This window comes from Phascolarctos cinereus, unplaced genomic scaffold, assembly GCF_003287225.1.
Source record: "Phascolarctos cinereus isolate Bilbo 61053 unplaced genomic scaffold, phaCin_HiC Scaffold_726;HRSCAF=1367, whole genome shotgun sequence".
NCBI classification, from domain to species: domain Eukaryota; kingdom Metazoa; phylum Chordata; class Mammalia; order Diprotodontia; family Phascolarctidae; genus Phascolarctos; species Phascolarctos cinereus.
The window spans coordinates 368,020,010-368,043,656 of record NW_027556098.1 but is presented as its reverse complement, the minus strand read 5'-3'; the positions used below and the strand labels follow the sequence as shown (position 1 = coordinate 368,043,656).

The window sequence follows — 23,647 nt, the reverse complement described above, 5'->3', positions numbered from 1 at the left end:
CTTTGCTGCAGCTTTGTGGGCTGACTCTTTGGACGCTCAAAGAAAGCGCTCCCTGCAAGATGGAGGCAGGACCGACGTCCCAGCTGGCGTTATCCTCTTGTCAGTGAGGATGCAACATCTGATGACCACCTTTTCTGGGACTCCTGGTCCACACTGCCATTTCTTCATAAGAACTAGGACACGGAGCCAGCCTTGGATGGCCCTCAGGAGCCTTCCCCCTACCCTACAGTCTTTATTCCTGCCAGCAGAACCACCAGGAGCTGTAGGAGGTTTTCAGAAATGCTCTACATCTTTCTGGGGAACCTGTTAGGAGCCTGATAATACTTATCATTTGGATGTGCTTTATCTAAGCCTGTTCATAGAAATCTCCAGATTATATAACAGATATCTACTCTGAATTGATAGCAGGATGTGAGGAGGTGGAAGGTTGGCTTAATAGGCATTTTATTGTCAACAATTCAAATCAGTAGAAGAGTATCAAGTACCTACTATGTGCCAGGCTTTAGGAATACAAAGATAACGGCAAAAATCTGTCCCTCCCCTTAAAGAGCTTCTATTTTTCTGGAATAGCCCATTCAGAGATAAGTAAAATAACTGGAGGAGGAAGAGGACTCAGAAGGTCCAAAAGGGGTTTGCATAGCACTTGGCAGTCAGGCAGAGTCTTGAAGTCATCTAAGAATGTTAAGAGACGGTAAGTGTCCTGAGCGGGGCACAGCCTGGACAAAAAGGTAGAAATGGCCCAGAGAACATCCCCACCAGGGAACAGCAAGAGGGCATACGACAAACAGGTGGGTTTGTGGTTTGTCCTGGAGGCAGAAGGGAGCCTCAGGAGTTTCTTGGATTAGCAAAGGGATCAATTAGGAAGCTTTTGCAATAATCCAGATAAGTGGTGAGGACCTTAACTAGGGATCACAGGATCATAGTTCCAGGGCTCAGAAGGACCTTAGAGAACATCTAGTCCAGCCTTCTTATTGTATAGGTGAGGAAACCGAGGCCCAAAAAGGTTAGTGACTTGCCCAAGGTCACACTGGCAGTAAGTAGCAGAGCTGAAATTTGAACAAAATTTATGTGATTCCACATTAACTTTACAGTGCACCATTACTATTGTGATTTATCTGTCAATAAACATTTATTAAGCACCTACTAAGTGTCAGGGTTTGTGCTAAGCACAATACAACAAGAGGCAAAAGAGTCTCTGCCTTCAAGGATTTTATAATCCAATGGAGGAGATAACATAGAAACAAGTATGTTCAATAATCAACAGATGGAAGGCATTAGAATTAAAAGAGATTGGGAAATGCTTCCTGTAGAAAATAGGATTTTAATTGGGACTTTAAGGAAGCCAGGCAAGCTGTTGTGATTATCAAGAGTAGGGGGCCCCCAAGTAAGAGAGGTCATGGAGGTTGAATCCATGGGCCTTGGCCACTGATCGAAAATTGGGAGTGAAGGACAGGGGGAAGTATAGGATAACCCTGAAGTTGTGCACCCAGATAACTGGATTGGTGGCGATTCCCTGAAGAAAAATAGAGAAGTTGGGAGAAGGGACAGTTTTAAGAGGGAGAGGATAACAAGTTCTCATTTTCATGTGTTGAGTTTGATATGCCTGTGAGATTTTCTGGGGGGGGATGTGCATTAGGCAGTTGGTGATGTGACACTGGAGTGCCAGAGAGATATTAGGGCTGACACACAGTTTTGGGATTCATCTGTCTAGAGATAATAGTCAAAGCCATGGGAGCTGGTTCTGTCACCCAAAGAGAAGGGAAGAGGAGCCAGGCCAGAGCCCTCTCAGAGGGACACCTCTAAACAGGAGTTTAGTCACAGATGATGGATCCAGAAGAGCCGTGGACAGGTGAGAGGAGAAGGGGGAAGAACGGTGCCTCAATGGCGAGTTGTCTACTCTGGCTGGAATAGAACAGGGAAGGGGACAATTGTGAAATTAGTCTGGATGGAGAGGTTGGAGGCAGGCTATGACGAGCTTTAAAAACCAAGCAAGGTAGGTAGCGTTTTATCTTAGAGGCAGCAGTGAGCCACTGAACCTTTGTGAGCAGGAGTGGGATAGCATCAAGATGGTCTACTGTGTGAAAGTGAGGAAGAAGTCATGGAGGAGGCTTGGAGACCATAGAAAAGGTTTGGAACAGTCACTTGGGAAAGTCCCCCAGAGAGGCAATCTGACAAGTAAAAGGGCTGCCGTGCAGTGGTGAGGGCCCAGTTCAGATTATATGTAACATAAATCTGTAGTGGGCCCAGGCAGCACAGTTGAGTGTGGGATCAGAGAAGGCAGATGCTGGGGTAACCTAGGGCTGTAGTTTGATGAGCCATGAGTGATGTTCTTGGTGTTAGTCTGTCCTCATGTTCGTGTGCTTAGAGTGGAAACAACTGAGTTTCACATAGCTGTGGTGATTTGCCTACGGTCATACAGCTGGTAAATGTCTGAAGCTGGATCTGAACTTATGTTTTTCTAGGAAGTCTATCTGCTGTGCTACTAGCTGCCTGATATCAACTGGGCTCTCCCCAGTGCAAAGCAGTCTTTTTGCTGACTGACTTTCTATTAAAGTCCCCAGAACATCTGTTCTAAGCCTTCTCTTTTTAAGCCACCTGAACTACCACCTCTCCATCCCTCCCAGTAGAGGACCATACTTTATATTTAAACAGGAAAATGAAGGCCATTCATTTAACACTCACTTTCCTTCCCAAGTTACCTTTCTATTTTTCTCAACTCTCTTCTGCCTTTTTTCCAGTCTCTGAGGAAGGAGTGGGCCTTCTCCTTGGCAACTCCAACCCCTTGGAATTACAACGTGTTCCCTTGTCTCCATCCCTTCCAGTCTCCTCCCAGGGAAATGCCCTTTCAATCATTCCCTCTCTCCCCTGCTCAAGAAGCTCGAGACACTCTTTTTGCCCTTAGGAAAACATACAAACTCCCCCCCTTTTTTTGGTAGAGGGAGATGTATTTAGAACTCTTTACCACCTGGCTGCAGCCTACATTTCCAGGCTGCACTCCACACGTCACTCCTCTTTTTCCCCAAACTGGCTGACTTCTTGTTCCCCATGCACTATAGAAAAGTGAGATAGTCCCTGCCGTCATGGAATTTACATTCTCTTTGGGTGGGAGATTTACAGGATATTCACAGATGAGTAAGTACAGGTTATTTACAAAAGAAATATAAGTGATTGGGGGTGAGGGGAGGTGTTTTAATCACTGGAGGAATCAACAAAAGGTTCCTGAAGAAAATGGCACTTGATTTGGGCTTTGAAGGGAGCAGAAGTTTCCAAAAGGCAGAGGTGAGACCTGAGAGCATTCCAGGCATGGGAAACAGCCAGGGCAAAGGCTCAGAGGCTGGAGATGGTTGGTGAATTGGCTTGTCATTGGGGAAACATCAGGAGTTTTTTGCAAGAGAGCTTCATGATCAGAGAGTTGTGTGGGAAAGACCAAAAGAGGGTACTTAAAGACCAGTCATGGGGATGAGGATCTGAGCTAGGGCAGGGGCAGCTGGGGTGCAGACCACGGGGCTAGAATAGACTGGCCAAGATTTGAAGGGTGGCATCAGGGATGAGCCTGTGTGACTGGGCACCTAGAGGTCCTGCCTCTGGCAGAAAAGGGAAAGTGGAGAGTAAAGGATGGTAAAAAGCAAAAAGCCCTCATTTTTAGTGACAAGGAGCCATGCTCTGCACAGAGTGCGTCAGAGTGCTGTCCTATCAGGCAGGCAGACGGAGCACTGATTAAGTGCTTACTGTGTTCCAGGCCCTGTGCAAGGGGCTGTGGATACAAGGACAGAACAGAGAGTGCCTGGCTCCCCAGTGTTCTGTTAGAGAAGCTGGACGTCTCTTGGAGAGATGAAAAGTCAGATAATCAGATCGACTTTAATCAGCTTTGGAAGTTCAGTATGGAACTTTTAAAAAGAAAGCGAATGAATGAATGAAGCATTTATGAAGTACTTACTATTTGCCAAGCATGCTAAGCCCTGGGGATACATATAGAAAATACATATAGATGGCCTCCGCTCTTAGGAAGCTCACCTTTTTTCCCCCACTTAATAATATTTTATTTTTTCCAATTACATGTAAAGATAGTTTTCAACATTTACTTTTATAAGATTTTGAGTTCCAGATTTTTTCTTCTCTCCCCTCCCCCTACCCAAGACAGCATGCAATCTGATATAGGCTATACATGTACCATCATATTAAACATATTTCCACATTAGTTATGTTGTAAAGAAGAATCAGAATAAAAGAGAAAAACCACAAGAAAGAAAAAAAAGAGAAAATGGTATGCTTCAATCTACATTCAGACTCCATAGTTCTTTCTCTGGATGTGGATAGCATTTTCCATCATGAGTCTTTTGGAATTGTCTTAGATCATTGTATTGCTGAGAAGAGCTAAGTCTATCAGAGCTGGTCATCACATAATGTTGCTGTTACGGAAGAAGCTCACCTTCTAATAGGGAAGAGACAGCACATTGAGGAAGGTATGGTGGCAAGCCAGATGGTAAGGCCCAGTGGTCTGGAGGGAAGGGTATGGTAGCAAAGTCCAGAACAAGGCTGTGATCTCCTCCTTTTGCCCATAGAAAAGTGTGATGGATCCGCATCTCATTGTGGAAGAGGAAGGCTAAGCTCCCCTTCCCTGTGGTCATCCAGCTGTGGACAGGCTGGCTGTGCTGTACCAGCCCCATTACTGGCCATGCACGGGGTGGCTGCCAGTTTCCTGTAACTAAGGCTGCCATGGAGCAGTTGTAGCCCAGACGCAGCTCCACCTCGAGGTTACTGGCCCAGTAAGTCCATAAGGAAGGATGGTGGTGTCCTTGACAGAAATAAGGAAGTTAGGAAGGGGCTGGATTCTAGGGGGAAGACAGTGTGTTCTGTTTTGGACATGTTGAATTTGAGCTGAATAAATGAAAGAAAAATCATCTGTTAAGTGCTTACTCTCAGCTAATCACCATGATAAGTTCTGGGGATACAAAGAGAAAAGCAGAGACGCTGCCTGCTCTCAGGGAGCTTTGGGGGAGATGACAGAGAAGAGGCCTATGAGACTTCCAGGTGGAGGTGTTGAGGAGGCAGTGGGCCTGGAGAAAGTTGAGGGCAGTATCAGTAACTCTTGGAATCGTCTTCCTGGAGATGATCATGACACCTGTTGGGAATGGTTGGAATGGCGTTGTTGAATTCCTGTCCATCCTTTAAAGCCCAAATCAAATGTTATCTTCTCCAGGAAACTCTTAGCGGTACCGCCCTCCCCCAATATCTTATCTAAATGTTATGCCCTCCTCTCCCCCTCCCCATTACCTAGCACAGTGCTCTGGGTACTAATAAATGGTGATTGAATTAATTCCTTACTAGGACGTAGAATGTAGAGAAGTTGGTGCCAGGTGGAGCCCATCCACGAGAGAGGCCCGTCTTGGTAGCTGAGCCAGCTGAGAGCTTCTTCAGGCAGGGCTCCTAAAAGAGCCAGAAGGAAGCCAACAGGATGTTTAAAGAAAATTATTCTTGTCGCTCCAGAAAAACAACCGTGTCTGAATTTGTCACACAGGCTACTGAGACCAGGTCCAGCACCTTTGGTCAGGGTCGGCTCCGCTCGCATTCAGCTCCCCATTTAGTGTAGGGTTTGCCGAGGTGAATGTAGGTCTGATTTTAGGAGGTGGAAGGGTCACAGGAGGCAGTGACAAGTCAGCATGTGGGCAGGGAAGGGGGATAGGAGTTTGTGTTGTTGAAGGCACTGGGGTGGGGGAGGGGCTTAAATGGCCAGAAGAGTTTGGGCTTCGAAGCTCAGGATGTCTCCAGTAGACTTAAGACACATCAGGCATGGGCTAGCTCGTTTCAGTCCTGAAGTGAACGTGGTTTGGAGGGGGCTTGTGTCCTAAGTCAGAAGGATGACCAAAGCTGCACCGTCCTTTCAGACTCCTGCCCAGCAGGAGCTGGCTGCTGGATAGGGGGCTGTGAGTTCCTCCCAGGGTCCCCTCAGATCTCTTGTTCTGGTAGGATGCCTGTGGAGTCCTGGCCAGGCCCAGAAGCCAGCTGCATGGGGTGCATGAGAAGCTCATCCTAGAAGCCTCCCACTTCCGTTTGCAGCTTAGCCTCTGCCTTCGGGTGAGCAGCCGCTCACTGTCTGTCATGGTTGTTAGCAGGGGAGGACTTCTCTACGATCCCTGTCTGGCTCTGGGAGCTGACCCGAGTCACACCACCAGCAGTCAGTCATGCATGCCTTTCACCTGCTATGGGGAGCCTCCAGTGGGCACTGCACTCTGGGAGGTACAAGGAGTGCAAATACCAGAAGAAAACACTTCTGCCCTCCATGATCTCCTCTGTCCTAGCATCCGCTTTAGAAGATTGTGACTGAGGGTTGGGGGGCCGGGGCTATGATTCTGTTTTGCAGATGGGGGAACTGAGGCACAAAGCACTGAAGGAGTTATCCCGGTATCTCAGGACAGATTGTAAGAGAGCTTTAGAACCCAAAGGGTCATCACAGTTTAATACTAGCAGTACAAGCAATACTTTACCTATGATGCCAGAACTACCTAGGCCTAATCATGGGGAGAGTAAATGATTACCAGCCCCGTAACGGCCCTTCGTCCCTGTTCAGCCTGAAACCTGGTCAGAGAAAAACAGTGTGAAGTGCAAGTCAATAAATGTTGACAAGCAGTAAGAGAGGCAATGAGGTGTGGTAGGATGAGGGCCTGGGTTAAAATCCTCCCTCTGACACATACCTGGGTGACCTTGGGCAAGTCCTTTCATCTCTCTGAGCCTCAGTTTTCTCATTGTGAATGAGGGATTGGACCAAAGGGCCCCTCCTAGGGTCCTGTGACCTAATGCAAAGAGCACTAAGTTTGGCGTCAGAGGACCAAGATTCACGTTCCTGTTCTGGGATGCTTCTGACCTGGAATAAATCACATGGGCCTTAATTTCCTCGTCTGTAAAATGAAGGCATTAGACTAGAATCAGATCACTGAGCTCTAAATCCGTGATCCTGTGATCTCTGGAGAGATACTGTACATGGATCTCTGGTCTTGCCACTTCCTTTTTCATTCCTTAACAAGGAAGAATGCACACTCGCTCTCTCCATCTCTGCAAATTTCATGATCATGGAGCTGGTGGCAGTAGGCCCTACTCCCATTGCTTCATTTTGGCTGGAGGGGCCCTTCAGAACACATGTTAGTAGAATTCAAGCCAAGAAGGATTTGAGGATGGGCCCAGACTCATACTGTGTGTCTGTCAGCTTAGGGGAGACATGGTACTAGGAAGTTATTCTCGCCAAGTGGTGAATTCCTCAACTCTGAAACAGAGAACCTTGTGTTCTGCATCCAGGAATAGCCATACCTAGGAATTCACAAAGATTTATGTGACTGGTCCAGGGCCACCCTGCCATTCAGAGGTGACAAGAACCAGATCCCCATTACTTTGGCCTCCAGGCTGAGCTCTGTCTTCCAGTGGTCTTAGGCAAGAAAGTCTCCATTATGCTGTCTCTCCTTATGATCTCTTGTGGGAGTGCTTTAGAAAGGATTATTATTTAGAGACGGGCTGGCCTAGGTTATGTCATAGGGGTCTTTCCCATACAAGCACATGATGGCATTGTTCTCTCTCCCTAATTATCCTGTGGATGGAGAGGGAAGGAACAAGCAATTATTAAGCACCTACTATGTACCAGGTACTGGGCAAAGCGCTTTACAAATGTTATCTCACTTGATCTCACAATATCTCACTATCCTCATTTTTGTAGTTGAGGAGACTGAGGCAAACAGAGGCTAAATAATTTGCCCAGGGTCACGTAGCCAGGAAGTGCTTGAAGCTGGATTTGAACTCATGTTTTCCTAACTTCAGGGCTCTATCCAGTGAACCACCTAGCTACCTGATGGGCAGAAAGGCAGCTTTCTTGGAGACTAGCTTCCAAAGCAGATTACACTGAAGCCAGCCTTTCCTAGATCAGCCTCTCATCAAAGCTGAGTTTGCCCCATAATCGAATCTGCCATCAGCCATCCAGGGCTTTGGGCTCAAGGTTGGGGAAGATGCAGGAGAACTGAGATAGAGGGACCTACATAGGAGCGGTGAGCCTTATCCTCCCAGTGGGTAGAAGAGGTGTATGTGAGCAGAGGAGAGGGATGGAAGCATATAATGGGTACCATTTATCTGGCACTTATTAGCTGTCTTGTCTATTAATCTCCAACTGGTTTATGAACTTCTTTGTCTTCCCCTGGAACCTCAGTAAATAGCTCTTTGATGGGCCTTTCCCTTGTATTCCAGCCCTGGGGTTCACATGGTGAGGAGCTGTTGACTTACAGGCAGACCCTAGCTAGAAGCTAAGCCTACTCTTTTTTCCTGAACCCTCAAGTCATTGTTGAGGTATTTAGCCGCTACCTTTCTAGGGTTAAGGTGGCCAAGGTCCCTTTTCCGACTCAGAATCAGAGGTTTGCCGGTAAGCGGAGTGTAGGCCTTTTCACATCACTGTGGCCTTTCTCAGAAATTGTACAGGAATAAGTAGCAGGGGTCAGCCAGCAAGTCAGACCTTGGACTTCCCAGTACTTCCCCTACCCTGACTTGCTTCTTTTCCCGGAATGCCATTTGGACAATGGCCTTGTCTCTTCCTTCCTCCCTTCCTCCTCTGCTTCCTCCTTCCTCCTCCCTCCCACCCTGGGGAGTCCTTTTAACTCTTTGTCTCCTGCTGCATTCCACTTTAAAGTCTTATGGTAGGGTAGCCAGACAGCCAGCACTCCTTCTGGATTCCCTTTCTAGAGTTCATAGTTTCTTTCCACTTCCTACTGCACTAGAGTATTTGAAGTCGCCGTTCTTTGTTCTCCATCTCTGCCAGACCGTGTGAAAACACCTCCTCCTAGTGGATGGCTACCTTGTCTTTGTTCGATCGGGTACCTGCTGCGGAGTGGGAGCCCACAGGGGACTGGCTGCCTTTCGGGGGCTGCCTTTCACGTGCTGCTTCTTCGTTTGTTCCAGGCCACCAAAATTGTTCCCATTTCCTGTGCACTTTGCCTCTTCTCCCACCCTCTTGCCATGTGGCAGCCTCTGCTCCATGGAAGATGATTCCCTGGTTGGAAAAATGACCTCTTTCTCATCCATCCCAGTGGATGTCACCAGACCCTACACTTTGCCTTGCTTATTTGTTCTGAGGGACCCACCAAAGGGGCTGAGCCCCAGAACCTCACTGAGCCCCACTTCACCAGGGTGTTTGCCTGCCAGTGTTCCAGGAAGACGTTATCTAGGAAGTCCAGGTATCAGAGTTGGCTGTGCTCACTTTCTCCTTCTGTGACCCCTTTGTACCATCCCAGATATGTGCTGCCAGATTGTCAAGGGCCACCCCTCTGGCTCCTTCACCCCAGCCCCATGGGGACCTATTCACTGCACAGTAAACATTTCCATTTAACCCCCTTCCCAGGTTTTGATCAGTATGATTTATCACCCTCATACCCACAGCAGCCCAGCTTTCCTCAGTAATGAGATGCCAGCGAGAAAAGAGAGTTAGCCAATACCTTTCTAGGCACAGGGGAGCTGCTTTAGTCCTGAGGCCCCTCTTCCCACTCAGGATCCTGAGGGTTTGGGGGATAAACTGGCTGAAAGCTCCTGGTTAAATACATAGCTGCATTGTAATGAAGATTAAAAAAGGGAAAGAAAGCAGCTCAGCCAGAGCAATCTAGGTGTTAGCCTCATCTGACAGTCTGCTGTGTCCCACACCCAGAGAAGCAAAAGAGAGAGGGAGGAAGAGAAGGAGGGGAGGGCAAGAACACAGGGCTAACCCTGGGGCCTGTGGATGTCCTGGTCACAGCCAGGGCAGGACATTCGTCCTATTCTCGGCAGGGTTTGAAAACTCCCATCTTCCTCTTCCTCCTCTTCCTCTTCCTCCTCCTCCTCTTCCTCTTCCTATCACCTGCCAACTCAGCTGTTACTGCTATCCCCTCAGGCTCTGAGCTGCTAGGACAGTCCTTTCAACTTCACTTATCCCATAATAGATCTCTGCAGGCCACAAACAGCTGAATTTTCTGGTGTTAAAACTGCATTTATGCAAAGTCCCTGTGTCCTTTCTCCTGCCAGGTGGCATGTCTTAGCTAGCTAGCTGCACACCTTGCCTCCTGAGTCTTGACTTTGGTGCTGGGAAACCAAGCGTTGTGTGAAATAGTAGACAATACACTGGTGTGAAATCAGTAGCCCTAGATTTAAGCTGTGGCTTCATCATTTTCAAGCTGTGTGACATAACCTCTCTGAGCCTTCTATAAATTGGGGATAAAACCTGCCTTGCCAACCTCCTAGGGCTGTTAAGATTAGATGAAGTAACACACACAACATACTTAACAGATGAAGTAACACACACAACATACTCTTGTATGTAACACTCTTGTTATTTGCACGAATGATCTTTAAAGGTATGGCCGGGAGCTGCAGTAAACTTTATTGTCCATCCCCTCTAATCAGGAAAAGAAAAAGAAAAAGAAACACAAGAGCAAGAAGGCGTCGTCCAGCAGCTCTGACTCGGACAGCAGCGAGGGTCAGCCGTCCAGCAAGAAGTCGAGACATGTGAGAAAGGACAGCAAGAAGAAGAAAAAGCACAGGAAAAAGGGCCAGGAGTGAAAGGTGGACTCACTCCCCTCGCACCAGAGCCTCCTTCACCGACGCCCTGGCTCTGGACTCTGGCCAAGGCGTCCTCCCGTGCCTGCCCCCAAGGCACGCCACACAGACCAGTCTGTTGTCTTGCTGCCTCCAAGCAGGCCACTGGGGCCAGCAAGCCTTGTTAACCCCTGGAGCTAAAACTTTTTTTGTCTAGTGGTATGTCCAAGTTGCTCTGGCCCAGCCTCAAGGTTTGAGACTAGCTACAGATCCCTGGCTATATTTGTGCTTTTAAACGCAAGGCAGGAGCATAGATGGCCGGCCTTCAGCCCGAGCTGCTCAGTGAGCCTCTGCCCCCAAGCCAGAGCCAGAGGACCTCTTCCCTGGCACCAGGCAGGGCAGTCCCCTCATGTTCCCTCAGCAGCAGGACAGACGGCACCAGCTTGCCAGATTCTGGGAAGAGACTGTTGCAAGGATTCAGAGCTTGTGGTCTCATCCCCTTAGGTCATTAAATGAGAGAAATGATGCTGTCACACACAGGGCTATTGTTCAGCACCAACACTGATGGTGGGGCAGTTGGCTGAGGGCTGTGGTTTCTTCGTTTTTTCTCCCTCCACTGCCAGCACTGGAACCTTTGGCTTGCTGTTTTAACACTTGGTGGCCTGGGTATTGTGGCCTCTCCCCTGCCCACCCCCATGCTTTTAGGGAGGCTGAGACTGATGATGTCTGGAGGTCTGAGCTGCAGGAGGGCCACAGCCACTGAGTCAGGTACCAGTGTGAGGAAGCCCTGGGCTATCAGGCTGCCTGAGGAACAGGGACCCCACCCGGGCTGGGATGAGCAGGTCACAACTCCTGGGCTGCTTATCAGTAGTTGGATTGGGCCCATGAGTGGCTGCTGCACTCCCAGCCTAGGCAAGATCATGAGACCTAATCTCCAGAAAAACAAAAAACAATTTATGAAGGTGGAAAGTTTTCTAAAAACTTACCCTCTTCTGAAATTTCATAGCTTTAACCTCCATATCTGGGTAATTTACAGGGTCTGCCCTGCTAGATGCTGGTCCTTCCCTGTGTTTATTGTGGAGGCTTCTCTCAGAGAGGGAGTCAGTTTTAGCGGGTCCCTGTCCCACAGCCAACCTTTGAGTATAACACATTTCCCTTTTAATTAACGAACAACTTCCATTCTCTGGAAGTATGCGGTGGGATGGGGAAGATGACAGGAGTGAGCCTTTCAATGCATTGAAATGGTTTGACGGAAACCAAAGTCGGAACTTCTAAGTTCTGACTCCCTCATCCCCTCCCCAGCCTGGATAAGCCATTGCCCAGCAGAAGTGGCTGAGCTTGGAGCCTTCTGTTAACACATCCCTATGAAGTCTGGGCAGGGAGAATCACAAGCGCCCACCAGTGAAATAAAAGGCTAAGGGGCTCAGGAAAGCCAGGCCCAGCCATGAGCATCCTGCACTGAGGATTAGGGATCTGACAGAAAGGTTGTAGCTAAGCCTAGGAAACTACTAGTTTTTTTATCCTGCCATAAGCCAGTATGACAGAGAAGCCTTAGGGGAGATGATGCTTTTCTGGACCAATGGCCAGCAGACTACAGCTTAAGGTAAGGAAAGCTTCCTGGCTATCCCAGAGTGCAGTGGGCTGCTTGGGCAGGTCCTGTCTCCAGACACCCTCCCATGTTGGGTGGAAACTTGCTCCAGTGTGGAGGCCCCTCCCCTTGTGATTTGGTGAGATTAGAGACCCCAAAGGATTGATGAGGTGTAGAAGGGGTAAGCAGTGAGGGAAAGGGAAGGCTTGGGGAGGTGTACCGAGTAGAAGACTGCTTTACTCCTTGGTCTGTCCGTTAGACAGTGGTCCTGCTCCAGCTGCATCAGGCTTGGAATCACTGCCTTTTGGGCTTGGCTTCTGACCAGCTTGGCCAAGGCCTGACTCAGGCCCCAGCAGACTCTCTGGGCCACTCCAGGCCACACTTATGGGAAACCCCCAACAAAGGCAATAATGCAGCAGCTGCATCTGAGTGGGATCTGCTTTATTGGCTTGGGACCAGCCATCAGATGCAGTTTAAAAAAAAAATACAGAATGGGCTTCAACCAGGACCAGGACAGCACCATATGTTTTCCATTTCTGGAGGGTTCCTTGACCAGAGTCAATTGGTACAAAACACTGGGGTGGGGAGGGGGACAGAAATGAGGCAATCTGGTGGTGAGTTCAGTGGTAGCCGTCGGCAGAGGAGTTGACAGTGAACAGGTGGGCTGGCTTCAAGCTGTTTCCTTCTCATAGGTCCTAACACACACTGCGCTGCCATGGGTTAGTGTCTAGAAGGAAAGACAGCATTGTTAAGAATGTTGGGGGAAGGGGATGGAATGCTGGGCTTCCTCTCTAGTTCAAGGAAGGGAGCATCTGTCCTCTTGGGGTGGGGCTGAGCAATGGAGGGACTGACCCTATTCTATCCACCTGTTCTCTCTGCGCTCTCTTCCTCCCTCCTCCCTATCCCCTTCCGTGAGGGAGTGGAGCCAAGGCCAGAGCCCCAGCTTTGAAAGTCCCCAGTCCCTTGTAAAATGTGGAAGATCTCTTCCCCCCTTCTTAGAGTAGAGACAGCATTCCTCACCTCCCATGGTAGGAATACAATCAGCCAGGCACACTGTGCAAAGAAGGGACTGTTTCTGGGCAAACCTTGGAGCACCTGGAGATTGTCTACCTCAGCAAACAGCACCTCTACCCACCTGTGCCCTAGAGTACAACCACTGTGATGCAGAGGAGCACACAGTGGGAAAGTCCTAAGTTACCTACCGGTACCCAACCTGCAACACTGGGCTGGTCCTGCCAAGCCACCAGGATCAGAGAACTCTGCCCCAGTCTGGGGAGATGTAGATAAGATTGAGCAGACCATAATTACTCTGATCAGTGGGTATTCCCAGCAGGGATGGGTAGGTAGGATTCAGGCATTGGCCTGCCTTCCTTCCTGGCACAAGGAGGAGGGGATATTTGCCTAGTTTTTTTGGTATTTATGGAATCCCTGAGAATTTCACCTGGTTCATTTGTAACAAGCTGAGTGTCCACTCCAGCAGAGCGAACCCCAGGTCTGGACTCTAACCAGGCCCTCTTTCATAGACTCAGTAAATGGAAGAAACCTTAGCACTCATTGAGTCTCACCCCTCCCTGAAGCATGGCTCCCTCTACAACATTCCTGTCTAAATGACCACAGCTTCTGGAATAGCCCATTCCATTTTAGGATAGCTCTGTTGTTGAGAAATTCCATCCTTTATTGATTAAATTGAATGGAAAGAAACAGCTGTGGTGTAACCAGGAAGAGCTGGGTTCAAGTCTCTCCTTTGCCAGTGGCTGAGATCTTGAGCAAGTCATGTATTTTCCCAGAGCGCTAGGCAGCTCTAAGACAAAGATGCCACCCTTCCTACTTGCATTGGGAGAGCTTGGCTTGTCTGAGTTTCCTGTGTCAGGGACATCACAGATTAAATCCCTACACCTGGAGGGCAACTAGGTGGCACAGTGGATAGAGCACCGGCTCTGAAGTCAGGAGGACCTGAGTTCAAATCCAGCCTCAGACACATAACACTTACTAGCTGTGTGACCCTGGGCAAGTCACTTAACCCCATTGCCTAGCTAAAAAAAAAAATCCCTACACCTGTGGAGCAGAAATCTGCCTCTGGCTTTCAACAACTTGTCTTGACCCTACACTCTGGGTTGGACCTTCTGGGGCCAAGTAGAGTAAAGTCAATCCTCTGGCTTGGGAGCCCTTTCCATATTTCAAGACTGAAATGTCTCCTTGGGTTTTCTTCAGGCTAACTTTCCTAATTTCTCTGATCATTCCTTATGAAAAGGGTTTTAAGTCTCCCACCTTCCTGGTTGCCCTTCTCTCAGCCTCAGTTTCCTCATTTGTAAAATTGGTAAAAACCTGTTGTGCCCCCAGTTAAAGTCATGAACGAAGGAAACATCAAGCATTTTGTACCCAGAATTCGATACAGAGGACCATAGACTTAGCTCTTTATGGGACTTCAGAGGCCAGCTAGACTGTTGAGTCCAAATTTGCTCATTTTACAGGTGGTGAAACTGAGGCCAAGAAGCAAGTAAATGCCTTGCCCAAGGTCACAAATAGTTGAGTGGGGGGGCCATGTTTGAACCTGGGCCTTCTACCTCCAGTACTCTTTCCCACCCATTAGATGTCTGACCCAGGGAGATGTACGAGAGGACCAGACCGCCCTTCTTCCTGGGCATTATGTCTCAGTGAAGCCTAAAACCTCATTCAAACTGCAGATTCAGAAGCAGCTGGGATGATGGAGAAAGAGCTCACTAGAGAACTGGCCTGCAAAAAAGCTGCTTCTATTGCTAGGGAAGGTGGTCCCTTTTCCCCTTGTGGCTTACCAGAATGAGCTTTCCACCCTGGAGCTCCCGAGTGAGTGTGGTCTCCTGCCCATCCCACTTCTGGATGTGAACAAGTTTGCCTCCATCCAGTGTGACAATAGACTGTGGAGAGAAGAGAGAGAACAGTCACAGGATGAGATTTAGGGCTGGCAGAGATATGAGCAATAATCTAGCCTCATTTGTGTTTGTACAGCCTCTGAAGAAATGGTTGCACAGGTGACAGATCTGGGATTCCAACCCAGGTATCCTTGGGAGGCAGCCAACTGGAGAGGGGGCGAAGCCTTTATAAGTACCTACTATGTGCTAAGTACTTTATAGATACCTCATTTGAGCTTCACAACAACCCTGGGAGGTAGATGCTATCATGATCCTCATTTTACAGGCAGTTAAATGACTTGCTTCCACCTAGATGGTGAAGTGGTCTTGGGGTTGATGTCCCCCACTGTTACTCTCCGTAGGGACCTGGATGTCTTGGGTCTGTTTTATTTGAGTTCACAGCACTGGACCAGGGGCTGAACAGGCTCGAGGAGAGCAAAGCCAGAACCACCCCCAACAATTGTGAGTTCTGTGCATTCTAGGACTTTCCAAGGATGTTGCCCACAAGGGTGGGGAGATTCCAGTTCCAAACCTATTCCTGGGTATGGATGTATACACTGGAACTGCAATCCTGTTAGGAGGGGGAAATGTTAGACTAGGAGTTTAGAGACTGAGTCCAAGTTCAGGCTCTTGAGTAACCTGGAGCCTATCATTTGGTCTCTGTGAATCTGTTTCCTAATCTGTAAAATGGGGGTAATATGTGCTTCCCAGGGTGTTGTGGGGAAAGTGCTCAGTAAGCCACAAAGCTCTATAGAAACAGCTTGTTCACTCCCTAATGCTGCCACGTACATCTTGGGGCCTTGGACAAGGCCCCTTTTCCCATCTGGCCATTGGTTTCCCTTTCTGTACAAGAGGGGACCAGTTTCTGTTTCTTCCTTTTGTAGAAGCAGCTGAGAGGAAGAGAGGGAGGGCTCGGGGCTGGATGGTCAAAAGGGGAGTGATGAAAGACAGCCATCGCTGGATAGCCCCCAGAAGTAGGAGGCCCAACCACCCCCCCCAACCTCCAAAGTGCTTGAGTGAGCCCCTACTTTACAGCCAGCTGCAGCAGGTTGGGAAAGACCTAGAGGGGAGTAGAGGGTAGGCATGCCAAGGTCAACCAGAGAGACATGAAGGGCACCCTGTCTGGGACCTTGGAGTTCCTGCCCATCAGCTGACATGGTTGGAAATAGTTTCTCAAGGTCAGTGGCCAGGCTTGGAGTAGAGAAAGGGGAGAACAGCTGGGCTTGGCTAGACCACAGAAAGGTATCCACCTTAGAAGTCTGGACTGGGTGCCTGGCTAACTAAGGGTCCTGAGTTCTCTTCCGCAGCATTCCAAACTCCCCCTCCCAACTCTTGACTCAAAGAGGTTTAATGAATTGACTGAAATCACCTAAGCTGCCTTCTATAGCAAGTACCAGGGGAATGGGAGCAAACTGAAAAGGACCCTGGCTTCCTGCTAACCATGGGACCCACAGCTTTTTCCTGGTCCTCCATGAAAGTCATTTCCTGGGCTGGGCCTCCTCACATTTCTGTAGCATGTTATGGTCACAATTCCTTTCCATATGTTATTCATGTAATCCCTGTAACCCTGTAAGGTAGGCAGGGCAGGTTTATTTGTGCCCATTTTACAGATGAGGGAACAAGCTTAGAAGGCGCAAGTGATTTATTCAAGGTCACACAGCTGGTAAGTGGACTGAAGCAGGGTTAAAGCCAGGTCTCCTGCTCTGATTCATGTCTGACACTCTTCCTCCACAACATCACCTTTTCCCAAATAAATCCCTGGAACCAAGGATTGATCCCTTCTTGGGAAGGGGAGCTGCTTGAGGCCAGAGAGTGAGCATTTGAGAGCCAGGCTGGATAGAGATGCCTGGCCATGTCCTGTCTGCCTGGCTTACCTTGACCTTCCTGTCATCAGCTGTTGTCTCATCGAACTCTACTCCCAGCTTGAAGGAGATCTCGGTGTTCTTGAAAGTGCTCTGAGTCTTGACAGTGATGGTGTCCCCACTGACCTCGATGATGGTGGTGGGCTTGGTCATGCTGGCCACCTGCCTCGTGGCAAAGCCAACACCTGCAGGAGTGGGGGGGGGGTGACTGGTGAGGGAAGGAAAGGGCTCCAGCCTTACTGAAGGACACTCAAGGCATGGGCCAGGAAGAGCCTGTAGCTTTTCTAGCCCTGGGGGAAAGGTAAGGGGTCTAAAGAATGAGGGACTAAACAGGATTGCAACCCTCCCTCCCCCAGCCTTGGGTTATGCAGCAAGTTGGTAGCAGACACTAGTCTCGGTGACTCTGGACTTAAAATATTTGGACCCAAGACCAACGCTAATCATGGTGGTAAGAGTGCAAAACTCCTTAGATAGAGGCGGTCAACCTTCTCTGAATCTTCACCAAAAACCAAATTGAGAAGATAGTGGGGGGTATGCACTCATAACACTAACCCCACACTAATAACAGGAATACTCAGCAGAACAAGAGTTGGCTTTGGAGTCAGAGAACTTGGGTTCAAATCCTGGCCCTGTGACTACAGACTACTTGTATCACCACCCTGGTTCTAAATTCCTTAGCCATAAATTGAGGGAATTGGAGTAGATATCCGCTGAAGCCTCTTCCAGCTCTCAGTCTGTGACCCTTTAATCTCTTCTTTTATTTCTTTATAAGTCTGTGAAGGCACTTTAATATCTTTTCTTTTCTTTTCTTTCTTTTTTTTGGTGAAGCAATCAAGGTTAAGTGACTCACCCAGGGTCACATAGCTAGTGAGTGTCAAGTGTCTGAGGCGGCATTTAAACTCAGGTCCCCTCTTTTTTTTCTTTTTAATCCCTACAATATCAGTTAAGATCAGAAGGGTGGGTTATCCCCATTTCAAAGATGAAATCCCAGAGGTCCAGGAATGCTAAGCAGCTTACCTAAGAGTACACACCCCAATTAGGGTCAAAGCTAGGACAAAAAGCTATAGATGTTCTTTTCCATACGAAGCATCCACTCTTTCCAGCTGGGGGTGCTGTGCACAGCTTCCCTAATGTTCTGTATCTGTAACTCCCCCAACCAGAAACATCCTAGTTCCCTGAGCAGTTGCCCTCCTGCTACTACTTATTTCTGAAGATCACTCCCAGGAGCCCCTCAGAGGTGCAATCTAGAGAAGGAACCCATTCTAATTACCATATGATGGGGGCTACCTCACCACCCCTACAGTATTCCCTGCCTTTACGTGTGGACCACAGGGGACCAGATGGGAGTGGAGGCAGGAGCCTCCAGCCAGATCTGGGAGAGCAGGATGAGGGTCATTTTGCTTTCCGATGAGTCGGAATAGTAGCATAGGATTTTAAATTTTTCAAAGCAGGGTTTTCATAATAATAAGATGTGACATTTACATAACATGTTTTATATCCATCATCTGTGCCTCACATGACAACCCTGTGAGGTAGGTACTAGAAGTATCATCTTCATTTTACAGATGAGGAAACTGAGGGAGAAATTAAATGACTGCTCCAAGTCACATAGCCAGCTAGCATCATCAGTGACGTGTGAACCCAGGTCTTCCTGACTCCAAATTTAGCATTAGCCATTCGACCACACTGCCTCAATTGGTGTTGTAACAGCTTTGTGAGACAGGTGGAGCAGGCATTATGACCCCCCATGTGATCGATGATGTGGTCAGTGCCTCACTCAAGCTCACCCAGTTTAGCATCAGAGCTAACAAGGGGTCTCTAGGCCCAGGTCTCACCCAGAGCTGACCACGTGATGGAAAAGCTTCCTGATACACAAACTTTTTCTACACACACACACACATACTCCTGACACCTCCTCCCTGGCATTGAAGAGCAGTGTGACTGAGCAAAGTCACAACTTCCCAGGGCCTCCCTTTCCTTATCTGTAAAAGGGGGTTAAGGATTCTGGTGCTACCTACACCTCCTGGGGCTGTTATGAGAAAAGTGATTTGCAAACCCTAAAGCACTAATACATCAAGGTGAGTTGTGTTACTCCAGGGATAGCAGTCCCTACCTCGAGTCTGTCCTACCATCCCCCAATGTGCCAGGGTTTCAGTGGGCTTCTGATTTCAAGTTTATAGTGATTTATTTCCCCTATCGATATGATTCGGCTTGGAAAACTGAACTGAGGATCCAGAAGGAACATGAGAAAGCAGCTTGGCCAAACCCCCCTTTATTTTATTATTACTATTAACAATAACAATAATGACAGCTAGCATTTATGTAGGTAGCATGCACTATGCCAGGCAATGTGCTAAACACTTTACTGATGTCTCATTTCATTCTCAGAGCAACTCTGTGATTATTATCACTATTTTACAGGTGTAGAAACTGAGGCAGCCGGGTTAAATGACTTGTTCAGGGTCACACAGCTAATGAGTACCTGAGGCCAGATTGGAATTCATGGTCTTCCTGACTCAAGGTTTATCCAGAAAAGAGGAGTGGGGCACTAAGGTCTAGTAGGAAAAGTCACACCCCCAATGAAACCATGGCAGATCTTTGCAAATAGAACCCTGGTGTCCTAAATCTTAGTTCAACGTTCTTTTCCCTATCCTACACTGATAAGCTACAAAGCAGGTGTAGAGTGAGGGCCTCTCTGAATGTGGGCCTAAGGCTTGGAAAGATTTAGTGTGACTAACACTGGAGTCTGGGGAGAAGGAAGGGTTTAGTCCTAAGCACTTGGGCTAAGGATCTCAGGGGTGGGTCTCAGAGCCACTGGGTAGGCAGAGGAAAGGAAGCTCCATTGTGAACCTGAGGCAAGAACCCTAGAGACCTAGTGAGCCTTCTGAAATAAGCATGTCCCTTAAAATAAATAAATAAATAAATGAAAATTAAAGGGGAAAAAAAGCATGTGTCTGCCAGAGAGTGCTGGACTGGAGGATCCAAGGCCCCAAAATGCTTTTCTCCAAACCTTAATTCCCCACTCCCTGGGGCAGCTAGGTGGTACAGTAGATAGAACACTAGCCCTGGAGTCAGGAGGAACTGAGTTCAAATGCAGTCTCAGACACGTATTAGCTGTGTGACCCTGGGCAAGTCACTTAACTCTGATTGCCTCAACAAAAACAAAAAAATTCCCCCACTCTAAGATAGTCTTGTAAGTAGAGGGCTGGCCTTAGAATCAGGAAGATGTGGGTTCATGTCCTGCCTGTGGCACACACTAGCTGTCTGATGATGAGGACGTTTCCACAAAGGAATTTCCCAATACTGATGAAATCCCAGACCTGAACCTCCCCCCCAACCCCACTCCACCCCCCCACACACACATACAAAAAGGCATCTTTGAGACTATTGCTCCCTGTGAAAAGGAAGATCTCAGTTGTAAGGTACTTTTTTAAAGCTGCAATCCAACTTCTGGGAAATTCCCAGAGAATCGACACTCTTCCCTAATCTATTCCTTCTGGTCCACTGCCCAGCTCCATGGAACAACTCGGTCTGAGACCACAGAGCTTAATTGTGGGCTGGCTAATGACAATTGCTTTTGGCAGTGCAGGACCATGCCTGTCTTCCCAGTACGGCTTTGTTGAGGCCCTGTGCAGTGAGGTGTCTGAGCAGCCACAGACTGGGATTGGATTGGGCAAAATACAGTGACCAGGAGGAAGAGCCCCAAAGCCCTAACTACCTGGAGACTAAAGCAATTGATTTGAAGAGTGAGGCTCAGAGGGCCTCCTTCATCTGTACCAAAGCAGAGAGAGCACAGGGAGCTGCCCACAGGTGGGGGCTGAGGAACCTTAAGAATGCCCCCCTTCCCACCAACTGGGAAAGCCTGGCAAAATACAGGAGGAATGTAGGGAAATCTGCTCTAACTATACTCTCCAAAGGGGCGATCAGGACTAATAAGAGATGGTAAACCCCAATATTTGAACTGAAGTGACTGGATTTTTTGCCCCTCATTTTTGTCTCCCTTCAGCCCCACTATCCTAAATGCCAAAGAATGATTCTCTGGTGCTAGAAAGGGCCTGATGTGTCCATAGAGGGGGGAAAGAGCTGGGCGAGGGAATCTCTGGGTCACTGGGCCAGGTACCCCCAGCAGAGAAGAAAAAGACTGACAAGCATGGGTCAGTGGCTAAGACCATTTGGCCAAAGACAGGGCAGACAGAGTTAGGTAAGGGCTCTTGTGTAGTAAGGAGCCCCGCCCTTAATCCCCATCCCTGAGCTCCCAGCTCAGGAGGGGTTTAGGGCAGAGTCAGAAGGTGCTAGAATTGGTCACTCTCCTTCCAGAAAATTCCAGACTCCAGACTTAGGCTCTGAATAGTCCAGGGCCCTAACCAAGGTCATTCTAGGCTTTGACATCTGACGTCCCCAGGCCAGGCTCCTGAGCTGAGAACTACAACTGAGAACTAGGGAAATTAGCCTTAAATATAGTTGGAATAATATGGAATTCTCTGCCTTCCATAGCCTGGGGAAAACACCATGAGGAGTTCAGAGGTGGGTTAGGAGACAGCTGAGAAGTACTGAAACAAATACATAGCCCATGAATCCTTCCTTCTTCCCAGCTCCCCACTTCCCCATCTCTCTTCTCCCCAGTGGGCAACCAGCCTTGACCTTATTATCCCAGGCACTGTCCCTACAGACAAGGAGGGCTGGGAACCCCTTCCCCACCTCCCCCCACCCCCTATTGGGACAGGTTCCAGGCAGTGGCCCAGACATATATAGCTGGCAAGTCTGTACGGCTATGCCTCTCTTAGGTAGGCACTCAATGCCAATGATTAACCCAGGCACATGCAGTCCACCGGACAAGGTCAGGCCTGGAAGCAGTGTTCAAGGAGAACCCTTCTGGGTAACCTATGAGGGTGTCTGGATTTGGAGACAAGCCTGGGACTCTTAAGGACTTAATCCAGCTTGTAGAGCAAGGCATGGGTGGGTAAAAATGACCGCAGAGCTGGACAGATCCATACGCTCAGGCACGCCTGTCATACACACACGCCCGCGCGCACACACATACACACGCCAGCCATTGGCCACATTCCCTCTGCATCCCCACCCTAGAATACACCCCACCTTCTCTTCCTTCTCCCCCAGATATCCTCCCCCCACCCAGACTCTAAGCATATCCCCTATATACCCTTGGGCACTCACATCCTTCCCCCTAAGTATGTCTCTCACACAATATACCAAGACATATTTCTGCCCCAGGGCTCAATAGGAGAAAGCTGGGGAACCTCCCGTCAATCCAGACACCCATGTTGCAGCGGCCCATATCTCCCCTCTCCCAGCCCTGCAGCCCCAGATTCCTCCACCCCATTCCTTGGTGAATCCTCCTATTCTCCAAGAAATCCCGGCCGCCCAGGGGAACTGGGAAGCTCTGCTGCGGGGACTGCTTCTTCAGCCTGCCCCAGTCGCTCCTCTCTCGGCCCCATCCCACGTCCCAGACAGCCCCAGAGGATGGAGCCGGGGGCCTCCCCTCAGCAGAGCAGCCCCACAGCCGCCCCCTCCCTGCTCACCAATGGACTTCATGTAGTCATCGAAGTTCTTGCTGTCAACCAGCTTCCAGGTGCCAACGAAAGCATCTGCCATGGTGCTAGGCTAGAGGAGGCAAGGCTGGGCTGGACTGGGCTGGGGATGCGCTGCGAAGCGCTAGGTCCGGATCCTCTGGGCTGCGCTGTGCCGAGCTGCACGGAGCTGAGAGGGGCTGGTCTGGTCTGGGTTAAGCCGTAGGCAGGCAGGCGGGGGAGAAGAGAGGGGATGCAGAAAGGTTCCCGGCTCTGAGTCGCCTGCCAATGCTGTCTCTTTAAATAGCCCTCCTAATCACATGATGGAAAGAAAGCCCGGGAGACAGGCTCCCGAAATAGGAAGACCCTGGCAAGCGGGCGGAGACTGCGGGCAGCAAGCTGGAGGGAGAGGGCCGGCTGGGGAGAAAGCGGCCAGGCTGGGGGAGGGTAAGGGAGAGGGCTCCTCTGGTTCCTCACCCCTCCCCCTTCCCCCCAGACCCTCAGGCTATCGCCCCAGGCTGTAGAAAAGGGAGCGGGAGCGACTGCTTCGTCTGCCACCCCCCCCCAGCACACTTGCGTCAGGCCCCCTCAATCAGTACCTTGTGCCTCGGCCCCACCCCCTGCCCCAGGGCAGGCAGAACCGGCTCTCTTCCACTACCTGGCCAGCCCCAGGGTTGCTTTCTCTTGTCCGCCCTCTCTCCTGGCTCCCGGCAGCATGAGGAAATGGGCTGGGCCCATCTCGCCACTGGGGAATGGGTTGGGGGGGGGTTAAGAACTCATGGGGACCCAGAGCTCCTGAACCCCACAGCGAGAGATCTCGGGCTGCAGTGATGGGGATGGAGACCCACGCTCCTTCCCCACTTTGCCCACCCTCTGTATAGAAATGCCTTGGCCTGTTCCTTTCCCATTTCTACATCCTTCCCTCTGAAGGAGAAGGGTAACTTGGGGGTGGTGTAGATCCCGTAGACCCAGTCCCTTCTGCAGTTGGCTCCCCGCTCACCTTTCTTCCTCAGACCCCACCTCTTCTGTCTTATTCCATTGTACCTACCCCCCTCCAACCTCCCATTCCATCATCAACAAACTGGGAAGACGAGGGTGCTTCCTCCTCACCACTCGTTCTCCTCAGGCCCTCTAAGGCTGCCTTCCTTTCCCACCCCTCCACTGAAACTGTTCTGTCCAAGGTTACCAGTGGATTTCTAATAGCCAAATCCAGCAGCCTCTCCACAATAGTCTTTCTTCTCCTGGACGTTT

At 49.4% G+C, this 23,647-nt stretch overlaps 2 protein-coding genes across 3 annotated transcripts in view; one reads left to right on the top strand and one right to left on the bottom strand.

Annotated features, from left to right (window-relative positions):
* The window catches only part of ZCCHC17 (zinc finger CCHC-type containing 17), a 59,882-nt gene that overhangs the window by 22,511 nt on the left and 13,724 nt on the right, over positions 1–23,647 (top strand). The window contains exon 7 of one of the 2 annotated variants that reach the window (XM_020983379.2): positions 10,399–11,065. The exons of the other annotated variant lie outside the window; for it this stretch is intronic. Coding sequence (XP_020839038.1) covers positions 10,399–10,554 — 156 coding nt within the window. The 3' untranslated portion in view covers positions 10,555–11,065. Of the gene's footprint in view, positions 1–10,398; positions 11,066–23,647 lie in introns of those variants that run through there. 2 annotated transcript variants of the gene reach the window in all.
* Positions 12,543–22,852, bottom strand: FABP3 (fatty acid binding protein 3). The gene is made up of 4 exons (XM_020983382.2): positions 22,409–22,852; positions 16,881–17,053; positions 14,911–15,012; positions 12,543–12,845 (listed from the first exon to the last, which is right to left on the bottom strand). The coding sequence occupies exons 1-4, from the start codon at positions 22,479–22,481 to the stop codon at positions 12,789–12,791; spliced, it is 405 nt and encodes a 134-aa protein (XP_020839041.1). The 5' UTR covers positions 22,482–22,852; the 3' UTR covers positions 12,543–12,788.

What these genes read in the sequence shown, in the direction of transcription:
- FABP3 (XM_020983382.2), bottom strand. Translation starts at nt 22,481, where the DNA reads ATGGCAGATGCTTTCGTTGGCACCTGGAAGCTGGTTGACAGCAAGAAC. An exon ending in TGACTACATGAAGTCCATTG is followed by an intron (nt 17,054 to 22,408) that starts GTGAGCAGGGAG and finishes CCACTCCTGCAG; the next exon opens with GTGTTGGCTTTGCCACGAGG. An exon ending in AGGGTGGAAAGCTCATTCTG is followed by an intron (nt 12,846 to 14,910) that starts GTAAGCCACAAG and finishes CTTTCCTTCTAG; the next exon opens with ACACTAACCCATGGCAGCGC.